Source organism: Myotis yumanensis, unplaced genomic scaffold (assembly GCF_028538775.1).
Source record: "Myotis yumanensis isolate MYYU_CA2020_CCGP unplaced genomic scaffold, mMyoYum1.0.hap1 SCAF_5, whole genome shotgun sequence".
In the NCBI taxonomy this organism is placed as follows: Eukaryota; Metazoa; Chordata; class Mammalia; order Chiroptera; family Vespertilionidae; genus Myotis; species Myotis yumanensis.
The window spans coordinates 78,636,839-78,660,066 of record NW_027223756.1 but is presented as its reverse complement, the minus strand read 5'-3'; the positions used below and the strand labels follow the sequence as shown (position 1 = coordinate 78,660,066).

The window sequence follows — 23,228 nt, the reverse complement described above, 5'->3', positions numbered from 1 at the left end:
GTCACAGCCTCACCTTGTGGAAAGCCCTGTGTCCTGCTGCTGTGGCCAACTCCCAAGGGCAGCTCTTGGAAACGACATTGCCCACTGTTCTCCAGTCCCATCCCTGGCTCCCGGGGAAGATGGATATATCTTTGCCACCAGGTGGTTTAAGGCCAATTCTGTTGACAGAAAATGAAATCTCCCCCCTCTCCCCCCAACAACTCTAAAAAAACCCACACACAAATTTAGGCAACACGACAGGAAAATCAAGCAGTCGTTAGCGATGTATTCAGTCCAGATGGATGAAACGTCTGGGGGATAGAGCGCCCTCAAGACCTAAAGAGGGGTCATCCCTGATCTTCCCTCTCCAGCCCTCTTCCCGCTGGCCTGAGGACTCCAGAACAGGTCGGCAGGAAGATACTGGCCCAGGCGCCCGAGAGGCCAGACTGCTGCGAGGGGGAGAAGCGCCCTGAGACAGTGACGCAGGACCTCAGCTGCAGGATGCTGGCGGGCGAGCCAGTTGCTAGGAGACAGCAGCGAGTGTGGGAGAGATGCCTTGAGTGTGGGCAGGGCTGGAGCTGAACCTGGCAGTCCAGGGAAGAAAAAAAAAAGGAAGGGCAGATCCCTTGGCTTCATCTGCCAAGTCACTAACACGGACGGACAGCCGGGAAACGCAGTGTCCCCTGGTCCAGAATAAGTCCCATTCAGGGGCCGAGGGAGCATCTCCAAGGCTTGGCTGGGTCCAGGGGCTTGTGTGGGAAAACGCTGGCTCCACCTTCTCCTTGATTCCCTGTTAGTTTGGCTTCCGGGGCTGAGAAGATGTATCCGGTGAGTAAATTAAGGCTCTGCTGAGCGGACAAGCTAGAGGACCCGTGTTTCTCCTAAAGGTGGAAAAGGCAGTGGGGGTGGGGGAGTGATAGTTGAGGGCGGGTAGCACCCTGTTTATGTCTGCCCAAGTTTTGAAAAAGAAAATGTGTTGGGAAACGGGTATTTGTTCCCCCATGTTCACAGCAGCATTATTCACAATAGCTTAAAGGTGGAAACACCCCATGTGTCTACGGACAGATGAACAGATCAACAAAATGTGGTCCATGCAGACAATGGAATATTCTTCAGCCTTCAAAAAGAAGGAAATCCTGACCCATGCCACAATGTGGATGAACCTAGAGGACATTATGATCTGTGAAATAAGCCAGACTTATTTTGGCTATTATGAAGAGAGGTAATTTTTTTTTTTATTGATTTCAGAGAGGAAGGAAGAGGGAGAGAGAGATAGAAACATCAATGATGAGAGAGAATCATTGATCGCCTGCCTCCAGTGCACCCCATCCCGGGGATCGAGCCCGCAACCAAGGTACATGCCCATGACCGGAATCGAACCTGGGACCCTTCAGTCCGCAGGCCGACGCTCTATCCACTGAGCCAAACCAGCCAGGGCCGCCTTCTCATTTTAACGAGTACTTGCCTGCACACGGATATAAGTTTAGCTGGTTTCCTTCTGTGGTGTCTATTTCCTCCACTGCTGTTCTTTCATTTTCTCATTCATTCAACCCGCGTTTGTTGATCACCTGTTATGTGCCATGGGCACGCATGTGTCTCCCCATGGCTCTCACTGAGAAAGCTGAGCCTTTCACTACTCAGTCAGCAACCACCATCTTCCTTGGAAGAAACCAAAGATGAACCAAAAGTTGTCACTCCATGCATTGAGGGTGCCTCCGGGCCCTGGGCCCAGGTTGGCCCTTTAATGTCTTAGCTGAGGGCTGCCAGGACGGCTCACTTCACCTCCTTGAGACTATGAAACTGGGTTAGAGCTAGCAGCACCCACCTTGCAGAGCTGTTGGGAGAACTCAGTCATAAAACGCATGTTTAACTCTTGCTGCATAGAAAGGCTCAGCCTCAGAACACGGGCGTGGGGGAGGGCAGGTGTGCGCGTGAAAACCAGCGATTAAAGGGAGAAGTCACACATGGAACAGTGACCCCAAAGGCCTTCCCTGTCTCAGCTTCTAGAACGATGGGTGTCAGGCCATGAGAAAACTCTGCAGATGCGGCCGACATTTGGGGGGTCCCATACAGGGGCCAGTCTTCCCATCTCCCATCATCACCCAGAGGGAAGCCACCCCCATGGTAAGGAGCTTCCTGTTGGCTCTGTGACACGCCGCTCATAAATGCCAGCCAACGAAGAAGAGACTAGAACCCAAAGATGGGGGAGGGGGGGTTGGAGGAAAGAGATAAAGAACAAAAAAGCAGTTCCAGAAAAGCCCTTGTGTGTGTGATCCTCGGAGAGCTTAGAGAAGACACAGAAGCCAGGACACAAGCTTCCGTTTGCCTTTTGAAAAGAAACAAAGAACCAGAAGGAGCCCTTGGAAATTAGAAACCTGCGAATCAAAATTAAAATGTCAACAAAGGGGTTGGATGAAAGAGTAGAATGAGAAGACAAAAAGGGGGAAAATGTAGACAAGAAAATTAGCCCGGCCGGTGTGGCTCAGTAGTTGAGCATCGGCCTATGAACCAGGAGGTCACGGTTTGGCACGTGCTGGGTTGTGGGCTCGATCCCCAGTGGGGGGCATGCAAGAGGCAGCCTATCAATGATTCTCTCTCATCATTGATGTTTCTATCTCTCTCTCCCTCTCCTTTCCTCTTTGAAATAAAAAATATTTTTAAAAAAACACAAAAGAAAATAGATCAATCCAGGAAGTCCCATATGTGACAAAGGAGACTTCCACAAAGACAAAACAAAGTGAAGTGGAAGGAACCACCAGTGATGCCCTTTAAGAAAGTTACTAGGGGCCCAGCCAGCGAGGCTCAGCAGTTGAGCCTCAACCAGGAATCAAGAGGTGGCCAGTTTGATTCGCAGTCAGGGTATATGCCTGGGTTGCGGGCTGGATCCCTGGTGGAGGTGTGTGCAGGAGGCAGCCGATGGAAGATGTTCCTCTCTCCCTGACTTTTCTCTCTCTCTATCCTCCCTTCCTCTCTCTCTAAAAATCAATGAAAACATATTTTTTTTAAAAAAAGAAAGTTACAAGGAGTGGAAGACACTACAGAGTCCACTGAAAGTCCAGCACAACAAGTGAAAATAGACCCCAACCAAACCCACACTGTAGTCGTGCAGGATGTGGAGAATAAGAAGATCCCACAAGCTTTCAGAGAGAGAGAGAAAACACACCCGCCAACGTGTGAAGCACAGGATGAGGAAGCAGACAGCTAACTGCCCAAGACTGGAAGCGGGAAGCCACGGGGCAAGAGGAATTCACCACCCAGAACACTGTCCTCAGCCAAACCACCGATCTCCCAGGAACGTGGAAGGAAACGCTATCTGGAAATGCCCAGGTGCGGTGAGTGCACATTCTCAAGACAAGGGCACAAACCAAGAAATAGGGTGATTTGGACTCAAGAAATCGGTGCTAAGTCCCGGGAATCTCTAAATCCTGCAGAAGAGAGAGGCCAGGACCACACTGGGCATAGCCAGCCCTGAGCAGAGAAGTTAGTGCCATTGGAGAGGCTGGGGGAGAGAGAGTCACAGGCACACAAAACAAAGGCGATCACTAGCTCCAGGAACCCCCCCCCCCTACCCGCCCACACACACACACCAAATCCTAGAAAATAAAAGTGTTCTTGGTGTTCATTGCTCCAAGTGAACAATACTTACATATACTAACATAGCACTAAATATTCAGTTATCCAAGAATTGTGATAAAATGATTGTGAAAGCAATATGCATAAGAGAGCTAAGTCTCTATCTCCAGGAGTAGGAAGTCAAAGGACAATGTCCAACTGATAAATCAAGAGATATGGCCCGGCTGGCGTGAGTCAGTGGTTGGGCGTCAACCTATGATGAGCCAGGAGGTCACGGTTCAATTCCTGGTCAGGGCAGGTGCCTGGGTTGCAGGCTCAATCCGCAGTGGGGGGCTTGCGGGAGGTGGCCCATCAATGATTCTTTCTCATTCATTGATGTTTCTGCCTATCTCTCCCCTCTCCCTTCCTCTCTGAAATAAATAAAAATATTTAAGAAAAAGATATGTAAAACATTCTTTTGAAACATGGAAGCAAAGACCAGAGAAACAGCCAATAGAAGCGCTAATGGCAGCCCTCCGGGAGTGGGACATACATGCTTTGTTTAAAACAGTTTTATAAGCTTAGCACAGTCGTAAGTATACAGCAGAACACTACAAATATTGCTGCTATTAATTCTGATGAGAAGAAGACATATGTACCCTTGAGGGGCTCATCGCCGAGTCAGCTAGCTTTATAGAGTTAGGAGAGCACTTGAGAGCTTACCACAGTGGTTCTCAACCTTCCTAATGCCTCGACCCTTTAATACAGTTCCTCATGTTGTGGTGACCCCCAATGTCATTGTTACAAATTGAACATAATTAAAGCATAGTGATTAATCACAAAAACAATATGTAATTATATAGGTGTTTTCCGATGGTCTTAGGCCCCTGTGAAAGGGTCGTTCGACCCCCAAAGGGGTCCAGACCTACAGGTTGAGAACCACTGGCTTACCACATGCCATGAATGTCCACACATTTAGATTAAGAAGTACACCTACAAGGTCAAATAAATTCTAAAATATGCCCATTTATAAGAAAATAAAGACAGAGACTGGAGGGGAGCAACTCCAGCCCACTACCACTGTCTGTTTCTATGCATCCATGAGCTAAAAATGCGTCTTCACATTTTTCAGTGGCTGAAAAAAATCGCCATAATATTGCATGGCATGTGAAAAGTATATGAAGTTCAAATTTCAGCATTCCATAAATAAAGTTTTATTGGAACAGTCATGCCTGTTCACATACATGTTATTAATGGAGGCTTTTGTGCTACAAAAGCAGAGTTGAGTAGTCCAGCAAGAGATCATGAGGCCCTTTACAGAGACAGCCAACTCTTCAGTTAGAGCAGTGGTTCTCAACCTGTGGGTCGCGACCCCTTTGGGGGTCGAACGACCTTTTCACAGGGGTCGCCTAAGACCATCGGAAAACACATATGTAATTACATATTGTTTTTGTGATTAATCACTATGCTTTAATTATGTTCAATTTGTAACAATGAAATTGGGGGTCACCACAACATGAAGAACTGTATTAAAGGGTCGCTGCATTAGGAAGGTTGAGAACCACTGAGTTAGAGGATGAAGGTTGGGGGACAAAGGATGAAGAGGATCAAGGAGGAATCCTGAAGCAGGGACATAGGGAAAAGTCCTCTGACAGACGCGTCTTGCCTTGTGGTACCATATGGATCCCCCGCTCTTCTTCCTGGGTCTTTATTCTTTCATGTGATCCTATTCATTTGTTCTGTGAGGGCCTACTATGTGCCAGGCTCCAGAGATAAATGATTGCCCAGGGCAGGGCTGTCCCTGCCCTCGCTCACGGAGCATATGTTCTGTCAAGGGGAGTGAGGCAAGACAGAGGACTATGAACAAGAAAAGGTGAGACAGGGTGACGGGCAGTGGTTTGGTCTTGAATGATGGGTGGTCACTGTGAGTGCCTTGGGAAGCCAGGAAGTGACCTGGACCCAGTTCACACAGTGCGAACCTGCAAGCGTGGCAGGGAAATGATGTGCCTGGCTCCACCTGCAGCACAAGGGAAACTGGGTGAGGGATGGGGGGGCTGCGCAGACCGCCTCCCCCATCAAAGGTGGATCGCCTCTGGCACCCCAAAGCAGGTTTCCTGGAGGGGCTCTTTATTCCGAGAGTCCAGAATGATCCAGCCGACCACGGGTCTGGGTGCAAAGCAAGCGATACAGCATTTTTCCTCGAAAGAGCAGATTCCTCCGCTGAATCCCTGAGTCCCCGCAGGGAGGGGAAAGCTAAATTTAAAGATGAGCTAATTGGGACGGTCTGATCTGGCCTCATGCTCCAGCTGAGGGTCTGCAAGGGCCACACCACCAGCTCAGCCGTCCCCACATCTGGCTGCAGCTGCCCTACCGCGCCTGCCCTCCAAATCCAGAAAGCATAAGCATGGACACAGTCTCCTCGGGGTCTATCATGTGCCCCACACTGCGGTACACCAGTGGGTGAGCCCGGGAGCCAGACAGGCCGAGTCCAAAGCCCCGTCTACCATTTCCTGTGACCTAAGGTCAAGCTCAGCACTCTCTAAGCATCAGCTTTCCCATCGTACGAGAGTGCTCGCCTCACAGGTGACAGGCACTGCTCATCCTCTCCCCTCCCCAATATTCATTGGCTTAAAAAATATGTTCTGAGCACCTACTATGTGCCAGGTACTGAAGTCACAGCAGTGAACTGTCCAAAGTCCCTGCACTGGGACTTTGCCCTGGGGAGCTGATATTCTAGAAAGGATGCAGTCAGTAAACAAGATGAACAAGTAAGATACATGGTTTATCAGACCATGGCAGCTCTACGGAGCCACAGGAGAGATGGGAAGGGTCGGCGGGGTGAGATACTCTGTAGAGCTGCTGGCCCCATGTCCAGTATTAGCCATTCATTTGGTTGCAAGTGGCAGGAATGCCCTCCTGAGCAACCAAAAAGCAAAGGCCTGCTTCCTACCCGAGGCACAGAATGCACTCCAGGTGTGGCCGAGTCCAGGAACTTGAATTCTTCCTGTGAGATGCCATCTCACCCTGCCTCTAGGATCTGCTTCCTCCTTCTCAGGCAGGCTGATGGGCTCAGTCACCAGGCCAGGCCCATGCCCATCACACAGCGAGAGGAGGCAGCTAGGACCTCCAGAGAGCGGTCCTTTCAGGCATAGAAGTGAGGCCTTACTCTGAGAAAGGGGGGAGGGGCCTGAAAAGGCTCCATAAAAATGGTGCCAGTTGAGATGAGCATGGAAGGATGAGATGGAGATGCCAGCTGGGTGGGGGAAGTGCATTCCAGGCAGAGGACAGCAGTGCAAAAGTATGCAAATTCCTGTAGTTTCCAAACTGTTGGGTGTTTGGTGGGAGCAGAAACAGACAAGTCCAGAGAGGTAGCCGGAGGCCAAACATGAAGAGCCCTGAATGCCAGACTGTTTTAGGCTCAGTCCCGTGGGCAGCAGAAGCTAGGGAAGAATTTAAAGCAGGGAAGGGCCACAGTCCCATTTTCCTCCCTCGGTGATAAAATGGAAGGTGAATGGTGGCAAGGAGGAAAACTAGAGGCAGCCGGAAGACCAGGGAGGAGCTGCTGTATCACCAGCCAGCACCAGACGGGTGGCCTGGGGAACCAAGTTGACGGGACTAAAATATGGAGGGTGAAGAGCCGGGGACTGGGAAATTCCGGTGTCTGATCCGAGGATGTGGCTACCAGGGGGCTTCAGGCAGGTATAAGGGAGGGAGAGTCCCCCAGCTCTCGGCAGCAGGCAGGAGACACTGGCGTTGCCATATCCGGGGATTGGAAGACCCATCGTCTTTGGAATTCAACGTGGCCAATTCTTGGATGCCTCCAGGGATGGGGAGCTCACCCCTTTCAATAGTTCTGACCTAAATAAACTATGGACTCAAATTTATACCCTTAGAGTTTGGCGCAGCTCAGTGCCCCTGTCCACACCTTGGGGGGCTCCCTGTACCCTGGGCCAGCCCTAGGAGATTCGGGCACCTGACACTGTCTCCTTAAGTCTATCCTTCCCCTGTCTCAACACTTGCTTCCTCTGACCATGGGACAAGGACCCCCGAGGGTCCTGGGGCGGATGTAGGTATCACTCGGACACTAAGTATCCACTCACAGAGGGAGAAAGGCAGCCGGGCCAGATACTCTTCCTGTCTCTCGGACTGTGTCAAGGAGAAAGTCTCCAGGGGGCCAGGGCATCTTAACATCCTGGATGCTGTCGTTGCTGAGCAAAGGGAAGGCAGGCCTCCCCCGTGGGGCCTGGGGCCGCAGCAGCAGTCTCTGGTGAGAATCTAATGATGCTGTCGGTTTCTGCTTTGGCTATTTTGATGTTGCATTTCTATTTCTGGCAAGTGATGATGGTTTGCCTTGTATGGTGGGTCTTCATCACCTGACAGAATGCCAGCTGCAGGATCCCAGCCCTGTGCTGGTGGCTGGGAGGCAGGGGGTGGGGGCGGGCCCTGGGACTATCCCACGGCCGGATCTGTGGAGCAGGGAGCCCTGCTTAGCAGGACTGTTCTCAGAGGCTCCTCTGTGCAAACACTACCACCGCGAATAAATTACACCACCAGGCAGGAACGGCCCTCCCTGACCCTCTCCTCCTGCCCACTTCCTTCGCTGAGGATAACCGTGTTGCCAGTGGAGGATCCCCTTCTAGAACTTTCCTCTCCTGTATGACATAACGGGATCGTGCGGTTTGCACTGTCACATCCTGGTGCTGGTGGTTTTCAACAATGGTAGATTTTAGCACCTTAATAGTTTCCTAGTTTTTGTGCATAATATTCCATAACATGGATGTTCTGTGACTCTCTGCAGCGGTCCACTATTCCCAGAAACCCCATGATGCCTTGGAGGCACAGCCACTAAGCCAGGTGATTCTAATGTGCAGCCAAGGTTGAGAACGACTGCACTAGGCCTCTGGGAGTAACAAGGTTAAATAGGGGACCAGGTTATCTGGGAATCTTGGTTCATCGCTCTCCCAAGATTAGCTTCTTCCAAGTGGACTCCTGCAGTAGAAGGAGCGGTAAGGGAGCCCACGGAGCCCTCGCTGGGGCCAGGCCCGGTGCAGGGTCATCCAGGGCTCGTCCAGCTGTCCTGTGAGAGGGCGGTCAGTGCTGCCTGGCCCCACAGAGGAAGAAGTGGGGGCCGGGTCAGGGGCAGTCCTGCCTCCCGCACAGCGGGTTGGCCTCTGTCAGGCCCCACCGTGATTCTCCAAAGGAGGGCTGCTCCACCTGAGGCCTCTAGAGCCACAGGGTATCTTTCCCTCTGGCTCCAATGTTCCCTTAATGATGATGACGACCATCGCGATATAGCGGTGGACATATTTGGAGCGCTGTCTCTGCACCAGGCACCGGCAGCCCTTTACAACGACAGGTAATTCATTAAAGGGGCCTCCGGAGGCGGAAGAGGTGACGGAGGGCGTTGGAGTCGCGGAGTTGCTTACCTCCCGGACACGCAGCTCACTCACTCACCCGCTTCCCGGGCGCGCGCTGCGGCACCTGCTCCAAGCTCCAGGGCCTTTGCCTTCCGGGATGGGGGCGGGGTGGGAGGGGAGGTGCGCGCCCCGCGGCTTCAGGCCAGGAAGCGGTGTGGAGCCGGCGGCCGCCTCCAGTCCCCGCCCGGGCCAGCGGGAGGGGCCGCCGGCGGCGCGCGGAGCAGAGCGTAGGGCGACCGGCCGGCGCTAGGACCCGCGGGGGCCTCCCAGGCCGCAGTCTCCGGCTCCCCCCACCCCAGCCCACCTCACCCCGCCCAAAATGAGGAAACGGAGGAACTTGCTCCAAGTTGTGCTGCCAGGGCCGCCTGGGGGTGCGCAGCCAGGGCGCCGGGGCCTTCGTGGGGGCGGGGGCGGGGCGCGGCCCGGAGACTCCCTCTGAGCAGGTGAGCGGGTGGCGGGGATGTGGGTGAGACCGCGGGAGTATGGAGGGCTCCCGGGAGGCCTGGGCGTGCACCCCAGGGACCGGTGTGCGCACGAGTGTGCGCGTCCGGGGCGCGCGGCGGGTCGAGGCTGGGGCGGCGGTGGTCCGAGGCGATCCGGGGCGGGTGCGGGGTATTTTCCTGGGTGTAGGGTGTGCGCGTCTGGGAGCCCCTGGTGTGTGTATCCGCGCGTCCACGTGGAGGGATGTGCGCGTGTGACAGATGCGTGTGCACGGCCTTGCGTGTAGCTCTGTCCGGGTGGCCCAACGTATGGCGCCCAGGTGTTCAAGTGTGTGTGTTTGGGGGTGGGGAGGGGCGGGAGGGAGACACAGATACGTTTCCAGATGTCTGAGCACCTGTGTGTGTGTACACATTTGTAGACGCGTGTGTACACCTGTCCCTAGGGGGGACGTGCCCTTGCTTGCATACCTGCGGGTCTGTGGGTACCTGTGTCCACCTGTGTCCAAGCCTCGTGTGTTTCTCTGTGTGCTTGTGTGTACATGGATCAGTATGTGTGTGAGGACATGTAGGGCTGGGTATTTACGGGGTTGCACACTGGAGGAGCAGAGACTTACCCTGGAACCCGCCCCACGGGCCCAGCCACCTGTGGTGGGGTCGAAGGGGGAGGTAGGGGTGAGAAAATCCTCACCCAAGCAGCAATGAGGGACTGGGGGTGGGGTAGAGGGATTAGAGAGGTCCAGCTGGCCAGCCCCGCGAGCTCAGCAGGGCTGCACTGTCCCACTGTAGGCGCAGAGTTTCTTGACAATGACCTTGAATCATTCCGTATTTCCCTGCCCTGCTCTTCCAGAAAAGAGGAAGAACCAGGCGCGATGAGGTGGCATCGGGCTCCCCAGGCGCCGTGTGGGCTGCGGGGGCCTGAACCAGGCGTGTCCCTCCTCCCCAGCCTGTGGCCACTTGCTCTGTGCCCATGCTGGTCCTCAGTTTCCTTTGGGAACAATGGTAGGGCTAGGCTCCCCGGTTTCTTCACTGATGTTTAATGGCTTTGACTCAGCTAAGGAACGACCCTCAGTAAAGACCACCTTCCCAGAGGGGCCTGGAGAACCAGTATTTGTAACTCCCCCACCCCCATGCCTCTGGCTGTTGCCTCCACCCGGCCTGGCTGGCAGCGGTAGCGATGCCCCTGAGCCCTAGCCTGGCTTGCATCTGCCCTCCAGCTGGTCTCTGCCCCCTCTCCAGGTGCACCCTGGCTTTCTCCAGGCCTGGCACTCCGGCCCATCTCAGTCAGGATGCCCACAGTGAGTACCCCCAACCTGGACGCCTGTATCCCTGGCCCTTGCTCAGCTCAGTCCACGTCCACAGGCCCTCAACTCCATGGGGAGGGAGGGTGTACTCTGACCCACACCCCCTTTAGCTGATGTCTTCTGGCTTTTCTGTCATCTGGTGTTGCATTTCCTTCACCTTTTCTTCCTGACGTGTCCTAGGTGCCCTCTGTTTGTGACAATATATCTCTGCTGGCTGCTCCCTTGTCTTATCTCCTCTTCTCCCTCTCTCTCCGGTCTCAATCCAATCTTCCTCTCCTTCATGTCACCTTGGCCCTCTTCCCTATGCCTCCCACCCAGAGGCGCTGGGCCCCAGGCACCCAATGCATCACCAAGTGTGAGCACACGCGCCCGAAGCCTGGAGAGCTGGCCTTCCACAAGGGCGACATGGTCACCATCCTGGAGGCTTGTGAGGTGAGCTGTGGCCAGAGGGCCTGGAGATGGGACTCAGTCAGGAACGCCCCCATACTCCTCCCCCCGATGCCGACCCCTATCTCCCTCCCTGGCAGAGCAAGAGCTGGTACCGAGCCAAGCACCACGCCAGCGGGCAGGAGGGGCTGCTGGCGGCGGGTGCGCTGCGGGAGCGTGAGGCCCTCTCAGCGGATCCCAAGCTCAGCCTCATGCCGTGAGTGGTGGGGTTGGCCCAGGGATGAGGGATCCGGAGGGCCCGGCCCGCCCGGCCCAACCCGCCCTCCCGCCACTGCAGGTGGTTCCACGGGAAGATCTCGGGCCAGGAGGCAGTGCAGCTGCTGCAGCCGCCCGAGGATGGGCTGTTCTTGGTGCGGGAGTCGGTGCGGCATCCTGGGGACTACGTGCTGTGCGTGAGCTTCCACCGCGAAGTCATCCACTACCGCGTTCTGCACCGTGATGGCCACCTGACCATCGACGAGACCATCTGCTTTTGCAACCTCATGGATATGGTGGAGGTGCAGCTCGGACAGGAGTCGCGTGTTCCCCAGGCCCTGCCCCATCCCAGCAGCTGGATGGACATGGGGACCCCCAGAGCCACATGCTCCCCAGTGCAAGAAGGAGCTGGTCCTCATGGACCACCAGCCATATGGGTGGTCTGAGCTCTCTGGGTTCCACTTCCAGGGACTGGATGGCTCCTCCAGGGACCTCCAGGTTGACACCAATCCAGAAACATCCCTGCCATTCTCCCCTTCCCCCCTAGCTTGCATCTTTCCTATTCCCATGGAAACCAGCCCAACACATCATGTGGGAACCAAACCCCTCTCCTCATCGGCTCATGCCCACCCTATCCAGAGCCCACCCCCAGGAAGGGAACAGGATGAGGGATGCCCCTTGGCACATGCTGGTCCCTGGGGTTGGACTCACAACCACCTCTGCCCCACCCCACCCTGCAGCATTACAGCAAGGACAAGGGGGCCATCTGCACGAAACTCGTGAAACCCAAGAGGAAGCAGGGGGCTAAATCGGCGGAGGAAGAGCTGGCCAAGGGTAGGGGCCTGCGCCCTCTCTGCCCATGTTCGCCCTGCCCATGTTGTGAGTGGGTTTCCACATCTGCTGCTTCTCCCACGTCCCCATCATCTGCCCTGTCACTTGAGCCAGAAACCTGGCCCAAACCTCAACCCACCTACCCTCCCACATTCCCTTCATGCCCCCTCCTGGCCTCTCAGGCCCTCCCATCAAACCACCTCCTTCCAGGGGGGCAGTCCCCCTTCCTCCTGCCCCCTGCCCCTCTGGTCCCAAAGGCAACTTTCCACCTGCAAGCCCACCCACATCACTCCCCTGCTTAAAGGAGGGAGGCCCTGCAGCTCCACCGCCTTCCAGAACCTCCCCGAACCTCCCCTTGTGGCTGAGCCTTCTTTCCTACTTCATCTACAGGGCTCCTCCTCCATTCACAAGTCCTCTTGGTTGTGACTCATTTCCTCTCATGCCTCCCTGCTGTTGTGCATTCTGTTCCCTTCAGCTGAAATGCTTTTCCAGCTTCTGTGTAGTGAAATCATCAATACCCAAGTCCCAAAGCAAAGGCCCCCAACTATAGCCACCCCTCATTTTTTGAACCTCATGATCATGACTGTCTCCTTGGAAGCATGTATTTCTCCTGGGAAATCTTGGGGATCGCCACGCCTGATCGTGCCTAAGGGCTCCTGATTTGGGTGGGGAGGAGGCCTACATTAGAGGAGAAGAACTCTGGCCTGCCTGAGACAAGAGGTCAGGGAGGCCAGAGCACAGATTATGACTTAGAGCACAGGAATCTTTCTAAGATTCCAGAAGCTTTACTGTTCTCCGTGTCTATTGCATTTTCGCTCTGTGTGTGTGTCCGTGGGAGGCCAGAGGTTAAGAACCATAAAGGGACCAGCCCTTGTGGTGTTTAAAGGGACACAGTCTCCAGGTAGGAGAGACGGGCAGCCCTAAAGGGTAGGCTGTGTTGCCTTTGACCACATAACTGGTATCAGGATTGGGGTGTGTCAGCCATGCCCTTTGGACCATTACTGGGAATAGTAGCCACCCAAATGTGTGCCCACAGCTGGGTGCTGTGGGAGACACCATCTGGTCTCTGCAGGTGGCGCCCCCGAGGGGAGGGGCTGGGGAAGCCCGTTACCTCTCTGACCGGGCCTTTGCCCCACAGCTGGCTGGTTACTGGACCTGCAGTATTTGACCTTGGGAGCGCAAATCGGAGAGGGGGAGTTTGGAGGTGAGTAGGGCGTGGCCTGGCGAGCTGAAGGAAGGTGGGGGTTCACGTTTTGGAGTCACAGACATGAATTCAAATCCATATGTAATACCTACTTGCTGGGCAGCTGAAGACAAACCACTCCTCTCTCGGAGTCTCTGTTTCCTCCTCTGTGAAAGGGGGCTGACAACAGCTGTTGTGAAGTAAATACTCAGGCACACACCCAGCGAATGCGAGTCCCTCACACCTCCAGCCTCGTGCACATGCTGGTCCTGTGCTTGGAATGCCATTCCCTGAAATGATTATTCTGGAAGGTTCTAGGGCAGTGATGGCGAACCTATGACACGCGTACTCATTTTTTTGGTTGATTTTTCTTTGTTAAATGGCATTTAAATATATAAAATAAATATCAAAAATATAAGTCTTTGTTTTACTATGGTTGCAAATATCAAACAATTTCTATATGTGACACGGAACCAGAGTTAAGTTATGGTTTTTCAAAATGCTGACACGCCGAGCTCAAAAGGTTTGCCATCACTGTTCTAGGGCTTAGGTCAGGGACCTGTGGACTTGCTCTGTAAAGGGCCGAAGTGCAAATATTTTTGGCTTTACAGGCCAGTCTGTCACATCTGCTCAGCTCTGCATTTGTAGCAGGAAAGCCGCCCCAGATGATAGGTAAACCAACAGGAGTGGCTGTGTGCCAATAAAACTTTATTTGTAGACACTGAATTTTTCCCCCTAAAATTTTCATGTGTCATGGAATAACATTTTTTTGATTTTTTTGAACTATTTGAGAATATAAAAAGCATTCTGAGCTCATGGGCCTGGCAAAAACACACGATGGGACTGGATGTGGCCCTCGGGACAGAGTTTGCAGACCCCTAGATCCTCTTTGATCAGGGGTTTAGGGGTTCGGAGCTGGTACGGCCGGGGGGGTTTCCAGGCCTGGGGCCTGAGCTGTGTTGGTGTACATGGGGGTCGATGTGAGTGGCTGTGTCCCTTTGTCTGAGTCCATCCCACCCCCCAGCCGTCCTGCAGGGCGAGTACCTGGGCCAGAAGGTGGCCGTGAAGAACATCAAGTGTGATGTGACAGCCCAGGCCTTCCTGGATGAGACAGCAGTCATGACGTGAGTCCCCGGTGGGGGTTAGGCACCCTGGGGGTGGGGGTTCCAGCCGCGCCTTCACCCCCTCTTCTGTCTCCCCACAGGAAGCTGCAGCATAAGAACCTGGTGCGTCTGCTGGGCGTGATCCTGCACCAGGGACTCTACATCGTCATGGAGCACGTGAGCAAGGTACGCTGGGGCCGAGATGCAGGTGGGGGTGCAGGTGGGACTTGGAGAGGCAGCCAAGAAGCCTCGAACCCGAGCCCCGTGTCTCCCTCCCCCTCCCCCCCAGGGCAACCTGGTGAACTTTCTACGAACTCGGGGCCGGGCCCTTGTGAACACCCCCCAGCTCCTGCAGTTTTCCCTGTGAGTGGGGCCCCGGTGGGTGGGAAAGGGGCTTTCCAAGGCCAAGGAGAAACGCAGGAAGGAGCCTGGCCTTGGGGGTGTTTGACCGCCCACTGGAGCCCCTGTGCCCCCCTTCCCCAGGCACGTGGCCGAGGGCATGGAGTACCTGGAGAGCAAGAAGCTGGTGCATCGAGACCTTGCTGCCCGCAACATCCTCATCTCTGAGGACTTGGTGGCCAAGGTCAGCGACTTTGGCCTGGTCAAGGCTGAGAGGAAGGGGCTGGACTCTAGCCGACTGCCCGTCAAGTGGACAGCGCCTGAGGCACTCAAACATGGGGTGAGCGCCCCTCTGTCCCCAGGGACCTTGGAGCCCCAGCTCCACAGTGTGACCCTGGGCACGTGTCTTGGCCTCTCTGAACCTCCAAGGGAAATGGCTCTGCCTCCCCAGTGAGTACGTGGTCCATCGTTGTTCTTTTTAGTTTCCATCTGGTCTCTCCTGTATGTAACCCTGTCTGGGCCTGTTTCCCATTTCTGGGCTCAGTGCTGAGGGCACACAGAACCAGCCCCTCCCTGCACCACATCTGAGCTGCACTTGGTCAAAGGGGCAAGGACTCAGGGAATGGAGTCTGTTAGGAAGAGACTGGAGAGTGCAGGTCAACCCAGGGGGACTTCCTGGAAGAATCGGGGACTGGAGCGGAAACTTGAAGGGTCCCTCCTCACCCTGGTCTTGGACCCCACAGAAATTCTCCAGCAAGTCCGATGTCTGGAGTTTCGGGGTGCTGCTATGGGAGGTCTTCTCATATGGTCGGGCTCCATACCCCAAGATGGTGAGCATGGCCTGGGTGGGGGAGGCACTGGGTTCCATGTGGGTCTGGGGCCACAGCCCTGAACCCCAGCCCACACTGCTGTGCCCTCTGCCCACAGTCGCTGAAGGAGGTGACAGAGGCTGTGGAGAAGGGGTACCGCATGGAGCCCCCTGAGGGCTGCCCAGGCCCTGTCCACACCCTCATGAACAGCTGCTGGGAGGCGGAGCCTACTCGCCGGCCAACCTTCCGAAAACTGGCGGAGAAGCTGGCCCGGGAGCTGCGCAGCACGGCCGCCACTGGCCATGTTGAAGGACAGGACGCTGATGGCTCCACCTTGCCCCGCAGCCAAGAGCCTTGACCCTGCCTGGTGGGGCCATGGCCCCAGAGGACAGAGAGCGGCGGGGGCTCAGGGTGGGGACACCGGCCGGGCCTCAGGAGGCTTGGGCCAGCAAGCTGCCCACCTGGCTCACAGCACAGAAGCAGGCCCTCTTGGGGGGCTTGGGGCAGCCCCTGGATACCACAGACCCAGGGAGAAGGGTTGGTGCCTCGATAAAGACTGGTTCCAAGAACTGTGGGCCTCTGAGTCTCTCTGTGTGACCCCCAACGTCTTCTCGGCCCAGGGGGTCCACACTGCCCCCATCACTCAGCTCAGGACAATCCACCTGCCAGTCATCTGCCCACTGAGGGGTCTGCCCAGCTATGACCCACTGGCAGCCACTGTGGGGACACAGACCCCTGGGATGGAGCCAGGAGATTCTCCAGGCCAGAGGTCACAGCCTCTCCAGGGACCCACTTGCCATCACCCACAGGTCCCCACTATGGTCCATCTGTGGGTGCCGTATTCAGCCCTCAGGGGCTCGGGCTCCAAGGATCATGGGAGACTTGCCCTCGGAGCAGGTGTATAGGAGCCACTGCAGCTGTGTCCCCCCTGGGGATGCTCCGGTGACCACCCACTTCCTCCAGCTGTCACAACCCAACAGTCTGACCCAGTGACCTGGAGACTCAAGAAAACCCAGCCGAGCAGCCTGTCCAGAGGCCCTGCCCCTCCTGTCCTCTCTGGTGACAGGGGCTGAGCTCTGGGCTTGCACCCCAGGTTCCTATCTTGATGTGCCCCTTAGCTGTGTGGCCCCAGCAGGCCAACTGGGGGGGGGGGGGGTGGTCCCCTACCTGGGCCCCACCTATGATCGGCATCTTGCGGAGGGGGCGGGGGGGGGGGGGGGTGGCAGGTGTTGTAAGGACCCAGAGTGGGGAGAAAGTGAGGGCTGAGTACACACAGCTGGTGCTCAGTTATTGCTGTGACTGTCACCTACCCCATCTCAGCTGACATTCCCATCCAGACAGCCTCTAGGACGCCTAGTGGGGTCTTGGGACAGGCTGGATGCTGCCCCACCCCAGGACCCCCCAAGCTGGAGAGGAAACACTAGGGCCAGTATGCCCTCTCACCTATGCTGACCACCCCACCTGAGCCAGGAAAGTGCCCAAAGTTACACTGACCTCCTGAGGTGCCCCCTGAAGCCCAGCCCACCCACCTTCTGGCCTCAGTTTCCCCACCAGCACCTGAAAGGGTTCAGTGATTCTTCCTGAGGGAGAAATAAAGGGTGGGAGGCTGGAGAGGCAGAGAGTGGCCTGCGGGTCACTCACACACACACACACACACACACACACACCCCTCTCTCCCTAATCCAGCTGGAGGGGCTGCTAGTCCCTGGCCCCGCCCCACCCCGCCCTAATCCCGCCCTCAAGCTGACACAGCATCTGCTCCTTCAGCCACATCCTGCTAAGTCAAGAAAGCACCCTGCACCTGACCGGGATCCCTTCTGCAGCCTCTTAACCAATGGGGCCAAGTAGCTAATTGGGGCCTGAGAACCAAGCAGCTTGTTAATGTTTTAAAGTGATGAAGCCATTAGGGCAGTGGTTCTCAACCTGGGCTGCACATTAGAATCACCTGGGAATCTTTTTAAAATCCTGATTTCTGGGCCTCATCCTCCGGAAATTCTGTTTCTTTGTTACTAATGCTGTGGCCCCACCCCATAACAAAGAAACAGAATTTCCGGAGGATGAGGCCCAGAAATCAGGATTTTAAAAAGATTCCCAGGTGATTCTAATGTGCAGCCAAGGTTGAGAACCACTGCTTTAGGGGATTACCTGCCGGCCCCACAGGCCGGCTCCCTGGCCATCAAGCCCAGAGCCTGACTCCTAGTTGGCTGGCTGAGTCCTGGAAGGGCCCGGGAACAGTCGCTGCCCCCCCGACCCCCCCCCCCCCCCGACCCCCGGCAGCCTGGGCTCAGGACCTCCGGGGTCTCTCCGGCCTCCTGACCTCGGCCCTCCGCATGGGACACGGAGCCCCAACCAGCTCCTCCTCTAAGGCCGCTGGTCCCTGCAGTGGGACCTGATTCCTCCGGGACGTCACCCCTTTTCCGGGGATGGGGGGAGGGGGGGTGCCTGACACTGTCTCTTTCTCCATGTGTGTCTCTCCCTACAAAGCCAACGTTCCAGAAAGATCTCTGCTTTCTCTTGTATTCACTCCCCAGGCCATCTGAGGGCCTGGGCCTCCACTAAATCCAGCAACCGATTTTCAGGCCTCACCTTGGCCCCCCACCCCCAGACCCCTCCTCCTCGGGCTTTTCAGGGCACCCTTGCCTGAGCCCCCAGGCTTCTTGGATTGGGAGGGCTGGCAGACCAGGCTCAGGGTCGTCCCCTGGACCCTGCTCCAGCTCTCAGGCCACTAGTTCTGCGACAACCCCATCCTCCTCCCATCTCCAAAGCAGGGACTCGTCCAAAATACGGTCTGACCGTGTCCCTCCCCTGCTCCACAACCTCCCATGGCTCCCTGGCGCCCTCCCCCTCACACCCCGTCTTGTCCAGAATTGCAGCCTTGCCCTCATCCCCCATTCTGATCACTTTCCTTAAAAGAGTAACCTAACCCCTTGTAGCCCCCTTCCCTGTCCTGCTGGAGTTTTCTCTCTGGACCTCTAGCCACCTGACACTATATTTTACGTTATAGCCGCTGGTCATCTCCCAACTAGGATGTCAGCTCCAAGATCTGTGTCTGTCTTGTTCACTGGAATACAATTAAGTGCTCAATAAATGTTTATTCAAACCTCAAACCCAGCTAAAGGGTCCCTAGACCATGCCCTGCTCAGGGTCCAAGGAGCCACCTAAAGTTGCCTTCACCTTTTGGGACCGCGTCTTCCCCAGCTCCGTTGACATGTGAGTGTAAGGGCCCTTTTCTGCCCCCTCTGGTAAAACCAGGAACAGCAGGCACTCACTGTGCGGCGCCCTTTCCTTTAATCACCTCACTGAGTCCCAGTGAGAGCCCAGGGGGTAGGCAGGTCCTGGTGTCCATGTTTTACAGCCAGGAAAACAGACCCAGAGGTCGGGAGGCCCTTGCTGCTGTCCTATTGCAAGGGGAGGAGGACCCAGGTCCACAGTGTCCCCTCAACACCAGCCCCTCCTCAGTCCTCTGCCTGCCTGGCCCTCCTCCCTCAGCGGCTCAGGGCAGCCAGATGGAAGGGGCCACCTCAATTAATCACCTTGTGCTAATCCTCCCCCCACCCCCAGCGCTGGCTGGGCCGGCCACTGGGCCTGTGGATACCTGGGCTGAAGAGGGGCTGCTAGGGGTGGTGCACGCTGAGCAGGTGAGCAAGGCAGGCATGGGGGGAGCTGGGGGTGCAGGGAGCCCACTAGGCAGAGGACTTGGGGGTGAGGAAGCACTAGGAGCAGTGTCCAGCCTGCTTCCCTGGGGGTCTAGACACAGAGGGAGCAAACAGAAAGATGAAGACATAGAGCGAGAGGAAGTCAGGGAGAGTTCCAAGGGAAAGAGGAAATGGAGGTGGGGGACAGACAAAAGTCAGAGGAAGTGCAGACAGAGGGAGAAAATGAGATCATCTGAAAGTGATAGAGAGACTGAGGGAGGCAGAACGGATTCAGGACATTGTGAGGGAACAGCCCCTTCACATCATACTCCACACCCAGCAGGTACTGGGGGTCCCCTGCCCACCCAGCTGGCAGTCCCTCCTGCGGCCTCACCACCATCTGTCCTGCTGTACCACCAGGGGGAGGCGAGGAGGAGCCATGTTCCTGAGCCCTGGTGAGGGGCCTGTGGCTGAGGGTGGGGGGCTGGCCCCCTGTGAGGAGGCCCCCAAGAAGCAGCACCGGAGGAACCGAACCACCTTCACCACGTACCAGCTGCACCAGCTGGAGCGGGCGTTCGAGGCCTCCCACTACCCGGACATTTACAGCCGCGAGGAGCTGGCAGCCAAGGTGCACCTGCCGGAGGTGCGGGTGCAGGTGAGGGCACCCCTCAATGACCCAGGGAGGGAGCCAGAGCCGATAGGGACCCTCCCAGTGCACGGGTAAAGAGAGCTGGGAATGCCGCCCGCAGGAGGGGATTTGGGCCTGGGGCTATGACATCTGAGTAGGAGTTTGCCAACTAGAAAGGAGAAAGGGCATCTCTCTAGGCATCCAAACAGCATGCGCAAGGATGTGCAAGGTTAAGTTAGAAGTTTTCCCGTTGAGCGGGGGAGATGGGTGGAAGGGGAGCCGGAAAACGAAGCTGAGGAAGAGCTTGTGAGCCAAGCTTGCACTTCCTGATCGAAGGCCGGGAAAGACCGGAGGGGCCTGGTTAGAGAACGGGGAGGAGGAATGAGAGTCAGAAAAGACTTAGGTGATGTGATGGGGCTGTGAGGCAGGGCCTCTTCTCTCCAGACAGCCCTGAAGCAGAATAAAAAACACGGCACTGCAGCAGGTAGGGAGTCAGGTCCGACAGCAGGCAGAACTTGCAAGGCTCGGAGGCCCGGGAGGGACGCCTCGGAGAAGGGAAGAACCAACGGGCCCTCCCCACTGCTCTGGGCTGGAAGCACCCTCTTGCTGCTTCCAGGTGTGGTTCCAGAACCGTCGGGCCAAGTGGCGGCGCCAGGAGCGTCTGGAGTCCGGCTCTGGGGCTGTGGCAGCCTCGAGGCTCCCTGAGGCCCCAGCACTGCCCTTTGCCCACCCTCCGACCATTCCATTGCCTCTGGAGCCCTGGCTGGGCCCCGGGCCCCCTACCAGGCCAGGCCTCACTCACCTCCTGGGCCCAGCCCCAAGGCTGCAGGCATCCTTCGGGCCTCACGCCTTTGGTCCGGCCTTCATGGAAGGCTTTCCTCTGGAGGAGGCATCCATTCGGTTTCTGGCCAAGGAGCACGCACAGGCTCTGGACAGGGCCTGGCCATCGGCTTGAGCCTGGTGCCGACCAGTCTCCCTCTTCGGCCAGTCCCGAGGGCCTGGGGTGACAGATCTCGGCCAAGGTCACGGAGCAGCCCACCAGCAGGCCGGTCTATCAATGAGGAAGGAGACTGCCCATCCCCACCCTCCGTCTGTGGCCACCATGCCAGGTCCCCACCCCACCGCACCCTGCCTTTCCCGGAGACTGGATAGGAGGTGGCCAGAGGACTTTCAGGCCGGGGAAGCGAGACGGGTTCTGGGTGGCCTCGAGGGCGTCTCTGCCCGTCCTCGGGCCTCAGCGCCCCGTCTGTCTAAGGGAGGTGTGCGGGTGGGTGGATTCGGAGGCTCTGGGACTGTAAGGCTGGAATCGGGCGCCACTAGGACCTTAATTCTTCGAGTCAATGAGTCTAAATCCCTGCTAATCTTTCACCAGCAGAGCCATCCAGCTCTCAGGGCCTCCCTCTCGGAGAAATAACTAACAGCAGAGCAGCTCATGTCCAGCTGCTTCCTTTCACGGTGTGCTCCTGGCCGGAGCCCATCAGGTGAGGGTCAGCCCCATTTTACAGGGGGTAACTGAGATGGGAAGCCAGTTCCCTGAGGCCACAAAGCCAAGAGGGACTCACACATTGCCTGACTCCACTGCCCCAGGCATCACTGGGTCCCTGCTGGCTTTGGAAGCAGTTGGACCCAGGCCGGGCCTAAGAGGGGACTAGGCTGAAGCTAGGCAAATATTGTCCATCCTTATCCTGTTCCCTCCATGATTCAGAGTGTGGCTTATGTCCCCATTGACCAGCGACCCTGTTACACCTCCCAGCCCAGCGAGGGTGGGATGGGGCACTGGTGGGCCAGCATTTGTTCTGTCAACTCACTTCACTAATTCATCCATCCATTCATCCAGTAAGCAATAGGGTCCTCGGTGTGGCTCCGTGGATAGAGCATTGGCCTGAGGACTGAAGGGTCCCGGGTTTGATTCCGGTCAAGGGCATGTACCTTGGTTGCAGGCTTGATCCCTGGCCCCGGTCAGGGCCTGTTTGGGAGGCAACCAAGCGATGTGTCTCTCTCATTTCGATGTTTCTCTCTCTGTCTTTCCCCCATCCTTCCACTCTCTCTAAAAACCACTGGAAAAATACCTTCAAAAAATATCCTAGGGTGAGGATTAACGACAACAGCAACAACAACAAAATCCAGTAAGCGATAGGGACACAACACTAAACAAAACAGATAAAAATTCCTGTCCTAATGAGCCACTCCAGTGGGAGACAAGATGCACAATTAAAAAATAAATAAAACATGAAACGCCAGCTGGTGGTAAATGCTAGGGAGAACAACACCGGGAAGGGCAAACGGAGTGGCAGGTGCTGCTGTTTAATATGGTGGTGAGAGGGCTCATGGAGGTGAACTCAGAGCACAGACCTGGAGGAGGTGAAGGAGGGAGCCATGGGGACACCTGGGGGAGAGCGACCCAGGCAACAGGCACAGCAAGTGCAAAGGCACTGGGGCAGAACCCAGAGAGGTATTGGAAGAGCATCGAGGAGCCTCTGTGCCACATGGAGCAGAGTGAGAGTGAGCGGGAGGTGAGGGCAGGGAGGCGATGGGGGCAGGGCAGGCAGGGCCTGTGGTAGTTACAGCTTTGATTTTCACCCTAAGAGTGAGTCATGGGAGGGTTGGGATGGGCCACATGCCCAGGGCGGGCCACCTGGGAGGACAGGTTTTCAATAATCCCCTTGGCAAAGTCCTCCCAAGCTGATAAAGGCTCCTTTTCCTGGGACCAGGCAGAATTAGCTGTGCGGACCCCACCCTCCCCACCCAGCATGTGGACCCAGAGGCTGAGCGTGGTGCCAACCCTCCAACCCCATCCTTGAGGCCACAGCAGGGAGGGTGGGACCTTACAGGTACTGCTTAGTGGATTCCCGCCCCCAGCCTCCTCCAATCCGGTGGGCACTGGCCTCATCCCCTGGATCCTATCTTTGAGACCCAGCCCTCACAGCCAGGCAGGGCAGGAGTTAGGGCCACCCAGAGCTGAGGTTCTCACTGGGGCTGTGGATCATGTTCACGTACCCCAGGTACACTCCAGGATGGTTGGTAGGCCTGTGTCCCTGGGCTCACGTGAGTGGCCAATGAAGATGACCCCTGTGACCTTGGCAGGAAGGAAAGGAAAGGCCCTTCCATCTGGCGAGGCTCGCTGAACTGGGTAGGAGGGTGTCAGTCAGGAGCCTTGGAGCCACCCCTGCCCTAGAGAACTACCTACCGGGGGTCAAATGGACACAGAGGGAGAAGAGAGCCACACAGCTGAGTACGGAAGCATCTGGATCCAACCATGCCTGAAGCGAGCCCTACCCCTGGGCAATTCAGTTCCCGAAGCTGGAAAATTCTGTTCTGCTTCACACCGCTTGAGTCAGGTTTGAATTCCTTGCAACCAAGAGAAGTTTT

At 56.3% G+C, this 23,228-nt stretch overlaps 2 protein-coding genes across 6 annotated transcripts; both read left to right on the top strand.

Annotated features, from left to right (window-relative positions):
- The first annotated feature begins 8,795 nt into the window (after positions 1 to 8,795).
- On the top strand, positions 8,796 to 16,165 carry MATK (megakaryocyte-associated tyrosine kinase). Of its 5 annotated transcripts, none has more exons than XM_070415806.1 (13): positions 8,796 to 8,887; positions 10,625 to 10,683; positions 11,008 to 11,121; positions 11,217 to 11,332; positions 11,414 to 11,633; positions 12,072 to 12,210; positions 13,301 to 13,366; positions 14,370 to 14,469; positions 14,550 to 14,634; positions 14,738 to 14,811; positions 14,932 to 15,127; positions 15,531 to 15,617; positions 15,715 to 16,165. In XM_070415806.1, exons 2-13 carry the CDS (start codon positions 10,675 to 10,677, stop codon positions 15,952 to 15,954), a joined length of 1,446 nt encoding a protein of 481 aa, XP_070271907.1. In that variant the 5' UTR covers positions 8,796 to 8,887; positions 10,625 to 10,674; the 3' UTR covers positions 15,955 to 16,165. The 5 variants fall into 5 exon arrangements, with proteins under 5 accessions (XP_070271907.1, XP_070271905.1, XP_070271906.1 ...); XM_070415804.1 differs by lacking the exon at positions 8,796 to 8,887 and adding an exon at positions 9,121 to 9,319 and having other exon boundaries at positions 10,646 to 10,683; XM_070415805.1 differs by lacking the exon at positions 8,796 to 8,887 and adding an exon at positions 9,325 to 9,391.
- Positions 16,166 to 19,670: 3,505 nt separating this feature from the next.
- On the top strand, positions 19,671 to 20,814 carry RAX2 (retina and anterior neural fold homeobox 2). Its single transcript, XM_070413883.1, has 2 exons — positions 19,671 to 19,886; positions 20,476 to 20,814. Exons 1-2 carry the CDS (start codon positions 19,671 to 19,673, stop codon positions 20,812 to 20,814), a joined length of 555 nt encoding a protein of 184 aa, XP_070269984.1.
- The last annotated feature ends 2,414 nt before the right edge of the window (positions 20,815 to 23,228 follow it).

Bases quoted from the DNA above. Each gene is read 5' to 3' on its own strand.
- MATK (XM_070415804.1), top strand. From the start codon at position 9,268: ATGAGGAAACGGAGGAACTTGCTCCAAGTTGTGCTGCCAGGGCCGCCT. The intron at 11,634-12,071 runs GTGCAGCTCGGA...CCCACCCTGCAG, and splicing joins ACCTCATGGATATGGTGGAG to CATTACAGCAAGGACAAGGG. The intron at 14,470-14,549 runs GTGAGTCCCCGG...GTCTCCCCACAG, and splicing joins GATGAGACAGCAGTCATGAC to GAAGCTGCAGCATAAGAACC.
- RAX2 (XM_070413883.1), top strand. From the start codon at position 19,671: ATGTTCCTGAGCCCTGGTGAGGGGCCTGTGGCTGAGGGTGGGGGGCTG. The intron at 19,887-20,475 runs GTGAGGGCACCC...TGCTGCTTCCAG, and splicing joins TGCCGGAGGTGCGGGTGCAG to GTGTGGTTCCAGAACCGTCG.